At 46.5% G+C, this 5,776-nt stretch overlaps 1 protein-coding gene across 2 annotated transcripts in view; it reads left to right on the top strand.

Moving 5' to 3' along the window:
* Window positions 1-3,975, top strand: part of dusp10 (dual specificity phosphatase 10) — a 9,687-nt gene extending 5,712 nt beyond the window's left edge. For both annotated transcript variants that reach the window (XM_084483828.1, XM_084483827.1), the window contains exons 3-4: window positions 2,244-2,627; window positions 3,469-3,975. In XM_084483828.1, coding sequence (XP_084339954.1) covers window positions 2,244-2,627; window positions 3,469-3,734 — 650 coding nt within the window. In that variant the 3' untranslated portion in view covers window positions 3,735-3,975. The remainder of the gene's footprint in view (window positions 1-2,243; window positions 2,628-3,468) is intronic.
* The last annotated feature ends 1,801 nt before the right edge of the window (window positions 3,976-5,776 follow it).

Raw genomic sequence — 5,776 nt, 5'->3', positions numbered from 1 at the left:
TTGCTAGCCAACTGATGCTAACCCCATCAGCCTGGCAGTAGTGAGGGTTATTCCGGGTATGGTATTCCGTTATTTGCTCAAGATTTTTGTGAAACAATTTTTAAATATTTTTTTTAGTTTTAGGTGATTCCCTTAAAATATAGAGAGGTTTAACAGACCATAACTCTCAGCTGATCAAAGGAACAGTCCTTACAGCGGAAAATCCCCCTCCACCCCCCTTCCCCAGTAGCGTCTAGGGCTGGGGGGTTGGCTTCTGTCCTCCACAGAAGTGCCTACGATAATAACCGTGACGGCGAGGTGCATGATGTTAGGAGAGAGAGAGAGAGACAGTCATGGCTTCATCACTGGACGGTTAGCCCCAGTTGTTTGCTTTAGGTTATCGGCCGGTGCTGTCGGACAATGTGTGCTTGGTTGACAGTTGGGAGATCCCTACCTGGCCCAGCAATCAAGGTGACACTCACACACAGGCCCCCCTACAATTACCTGCCGACCGGCATGCAGCCAACGCTATACTTACAATGTTAACAATAGGTGGAGCGACCTGCCTCCTGGCAGAGTACAATAGAAGGAGGTGGAAGGGCAGATGACAACAGGTGCAAAGTAGCCCTGATATATTTCATTAACTGAAAAAATTACCGAGGACGGTAGAGCCCGTCTGTGTTGGACCTTCGACAGGGAGTGTGTGTCTAAATGTTACAGGGGATTGTTGTGTATAATTATGTTACATAGCGAGTGTATCGTCATATATATTTGTTTTCATTGATATAATTAAATATTTATCTGTATGGTAAATTTATTGTTATTCTATTTTCTATTGTAAAACAGTGGATGCCGTCATTGAAAAATGCATAAACATCTCAAAAGATGGGACGCAAAAGCAGTTTGTTTATGCTTTGCTGTTGAGTTGGCCCCTGAATGAATATTGTAGTCACTTGGGATTGTTACTTTTTTTTAAAATAATAGGGATTTCCCAGACTTCCAACTGACTGGAATTTGTATTTGTTTTGTTAATTTTTGATTGAACTTCCAACCTGGCTGACACACAGTATAATGTGACGCTTTGGAGTCCAGGCAGCCAAGCAGCACACCTTTGCTATGCAGTTGCTGTAAGGCCAATGCTCCCTTCTGAAAACAGTGAACATACAGGGACCGGTCCTAAACATCTCTGTTATGTTCACACTATGGCATCTTACATTTGTGAACCAAATTCCAAATGTCGAAGGGATGTACTGTCCAAGTTGAGGTACAATGGAACATGTCCAACTGGACAAATGTTGTGAACCATGTGTTTAAATGGCAAATAATTAATTAAACAAATGAGGCGGTCCGTTTTTCTCGCCCCCTGTCTGTGTGGGTTTGGAGAAAGCCAGTTGTTCTGTGATATCACAGCATATGCCACTCGCTACATGCTTAGGGCAGTGTGACCACATGTATTTTTAGAACGCCTGGACCCTTGTGGGAATTGAACCCCTAACATCGGCAGTGTTAGCTTTAGCACTCTGTCCCAGGGGGACTCAGGGCGGGACAGGAAAGTCTTAAAGGGACACCAGAGTCTGCTGAATAATGGATTGAACTACATTGAAAATGAAATCCAATATTGAAATGTTGAAACGCAATAATTCATATGAAAGATGCTGGTGGGTAAGATTTAAGAGCCATAATTTGAGTTTCATTTGGAAGAAATGCCATAGATATCCGTCATCTGTTCAGTGAAATGTTCTGTGAGAATATCGGCTGTGGTCCACTGCTCCTGCCTCCTGCCATTGACCGTATTAAACTGTTCCTGGCTCCTTTCTGACCCATGAGGGAATCTCTTCTGGGAATCCATCTTGCCTGTCAATCATACTTGCCTGCGTTATCATAGCTCCAGCACAAGTGCTTGAATGCAACACTTTTCAACAGCGCAGAAACGTAGGGAGGGGGGGGGGGCGCCTACCATTAAGGCCTCACAGCAGCGTCCTGGGTTTGATACCTGCCCGTGGTCCTTTACTGCATGTCCTCCTCTCTCTCTATCTCTCCCATACCTCCCTGTCTAACTCACTTTATCTTTGTGAATAAAAGCATACAAATTAAAAAATTAATCTTTAAAAACGTAGGGAGGGAGGGAGGGATTCTTCAGGGTGTGTCTAGTTTCTGAATCCTGCTCACCTCTGCTCTTTCCCTCTCTATCTCCATGACAACGCTCCACAACCTCAGCCCCAGCTCCTCTAACGCGTGCGTCCGTTCCTCTGCTCCGTCCGCAGGGGGCCTCCACGCGTTCAGGCAGTGCCACGAGCACCTCTGCGACCACTCGCTGCGGCTCCACGAGGGGCCCAACGGCGGCGGTCCTGGGGTGGTGGCGGCGGCGGCGCTGGCCGGCCACGCCGTGGGCCCGCTGCCGTCCATGCCGGACATCGAGAACGCCGAGCTCACTGCCATCCTGCCCCTGCTGTACCTGGGCAACGAGCGGGACGCGCGGGACCTGGCCATGCTGCGGCGAGCCAACATCGGCTTCGTGCTCAACGTCACCACGCACCTGCCGCTCTTCCACTACGACGCCGGCCTGTTCTGCTACAAGCGGCTGCCCGCCACCGACAGCAACAAGCAGAACCTGCGCCAGTACTTTGAGGAGGCGTTTGAGTTCATCGGTGAGCAAAACAGCGTTTTTTTCCCGGTCATGTTGTTTTCACAAACAGATGATCCACTTGTGGATCAACGACAGGAAGATAATTGAATGAATGAAAATGAATGAATTTGGAGTTGTAGTCGTTCATTGGTAGTGAAAGAGACGGGGGGGTTATGGTTTTTTCACATGATTGATTGTATTGTAAGAGAAGCTCACACGGTGGGGTTGAAGCAATTTTAGACAAATTGTTTCAATACTAAATGTACTTTAATCTTCCTTTGAGGTGCAGCTGCAGCCAGCATCATCATCCTGAAGACTTGCTTCAAGGCTAATATTTAGACTTATGATAAAAAACGACTGATCAAGAAAGAATTGTAACGTGTGTGCATATACTGTATATATATATATATATATATATATATATATTCAGATCATGATTACTTTATCGGTCTCTGGGGAAATAGTTTCTGTTACAATCTGCTCTGCTCAAGATTACATGAAATGGAAAAGGCATACCTTTAAGTTAAATGATCCAAAACATAAAATCACAATAGTAATTATTAATTAAGTAATAGAAATATAGAAAAATATGCATATGTATAACAAATGTCTGTCTAAATAAATAAAACGTGCGTAAACACATTTGCGCAATGACACCACACAACAACGTCCATTCTAGTTATGCCTAACCATGTCATGAATATAACAATAAAAGCAAAAATAGAAGTTAAATAAATCACACACACGCTAATACATTCTCTACATCAACGATCACAACCTTTCCCAGCTTGTCCGCTACACCTGCTCCATAGACAGCATCTCCAGAGCGTTAACGGTTCTCTGTGCCCCCCCCCCCCCTGCAGAGGAAGCACACCAGGCTGGGATGGGCCTGCTGATCCACTGCCAGGCGGGCGTGTCGCGCTCGGCCACCATCGTCATCGCCTACCTGATGAAGCACACGTGGATGACCATGACCGACGCCTACAAGTTTGTGAAGGCGCGGCGGCCCATCATCTCCCCCAACCTCAACTTCATGGGCCAGCTGCTGGAGTTCGAGGAGGACCTGAACAGCGGCATCACGCCCCGCATCCTCACGCCCAAACTCATGGGGGTGGAGACCCTGGTCTGAAAACAACCCGGCCCCCCCCTGGTTCTTCTTCTTCTTCTTTCTCCACCACCACCTCCACCACCACCACCACCAACACCAACAGTAACAATGACCACACAGAAATCACACACACACACACACACACACACACACACACACACACACACACACACACACACACACACATACAGACACACAGACACACACACCCATGCACACCCATGCACCTCCATGAGTTCTCCTGATGGGGTATTGTGGGGTTTGGAGGCGGGGGGGGGGAGGAAACGTCTCCCGGTCTTCTTGGACCTTCTGTGGAGATGGAAAACAAGCAACAGGTTCCGTTGCTGATGAGAAGAAATGCCATAAAAACGAAATACAAAAATACCCCGACACCCCCCCTCTCCCGTTTGGACCTGCCTGATGTCCCGGAGAAAAGGCCAGTGGGTCAGATGGACACACAAGAGAGAGAGAGAGAGAGAGAGAGAGAGAGAGAAAAAGAAAGAGATGAAGAGAAATGGATCATGGATTTGGAGGCTGTGCGTGCAAGGCAAGATAGAAGGGAAACAGAAAAGAAATGTATATTTAAAGAATTCCTAAAATAATAATGAAATACATGCAAGAATTAACTGCAGGCTTAGCCCAGCTACAGACCCTGGTGCACACTGTGGCGCACAATTTCTCTTCTTGAAAACCCAAGAGTAGGCTGGCCACAGCAGTGCTTGCCTACCACACACACAACTATACACACACACACACACACACACACACAAAGAGAACGACAAAGACTTGTTTGGTGTGCTGATGTAATTGATCTATTTTTATACAGGGGTTTATGGGGGGTTGACCACGACAAGTCCACAGTGGCTTACTGTGCAATAATTTCAAGGTGAAATGCTTGAGTGCTTGATCTTATACTGTATGTATATATCGGTAATGAATTTTCTTTTTTTTTTCTGCTGGAATACCATTTTGATGTTACTGTACTATTACCGTTGCTATCTTGTCTGTTATACCAGTCCATGTTGATGGTGCATTCACAAATGCTGTAATATTTGATATGGAGGTGAATACGATTGGCAAACGGTTCTCTACTTTTGGTTTATTTTTTTGAGGCAGCGCTTTACGCGTGTGTCCATTCATCCATCATCCGGGCGTATTTGTTTAAAAAAAAAGTAGGAAAAAACAGCATAACCACCGATTTAATTTGGCCGCGCGTCTCTGTGGGTGTATATGTATATTTGTTCCATTCCTGCCTCCTTTACTCATAATGACACAGTGCAGCGATACCTTTTGATTAAAGCGACGTGGGGCGAGCCGTGCTGAACGCATGGCTCCCGGTGGAGAGAGAGGCAGGCCTGTAATTAAAGAGTGTTTAACTATCATAGGGCTAACGGGAATCGCTGTGCAACTAGAACAAGGGACTTCTCACTGCCTGGCTCTTGCTTCGTCTGCTGTTTCTTGCTCCAATTCACGTCTACAACCCCCCCCGCCCCCCCCCCCGGTATCTTCTTACACCGTTGTTTTATTTGTATTTTATTCGGTTATTTCCCTCCTGTGTTCAACCGTACAAATATATGTTTTTATTTACCATTCATCACAAAGTAGCAAAATCTGCTCTCCGCTTCGATTAGCAACCAGAATGCAGCAAATGTCTCTTCGTCTTCTGTCAGGGTTGGGTGTCACAGAGGCAGAGTAGCGTAACCACACCAAACCCGTTGTCTCACCTATGTCGAACGGCCCTTTATAACCCCCACCCCCGCCCCCATCCAACGCTACAGTGAAACGGGGCGCCCATGTACCGCTTTCCATAGGCGGGAGCTGCTGTCCCCCTGCTGTCCCAGTGCCTCTATCGATGCCTTAACCCACGTGGTGGGACTCCCATGGGCTTCTTGTGCACAACCTCAACCAACGACCTGCGCACACAGAGAAAACACAATTATGACCTGGACCCCTTCTCATTCAGATGTAGAAGAGACACAAACTATAAAAAATGCTGGTCATATCTCTTGTTTTCATATGCAGGATCCTTCATTCCTTACGGGGGTGATGGCCTCAAGTATAAA

The sequence above is a fragment of the Micromesistius poutassou genome (assembly GCF_964030765.1).
Source record: "Micromesistius poutassou genome assembly, chromosome: 19".
Classification (NCBI taxonomy): Eukaryota; Metazoa; Chordata; class Actinopteri; order Gadiformes; family Gadidae; genus Micromesistius; species Micromesistius poutassou.
This window is presented reverse-complemented; position numbering and strand designations above follow the sequence as displayed.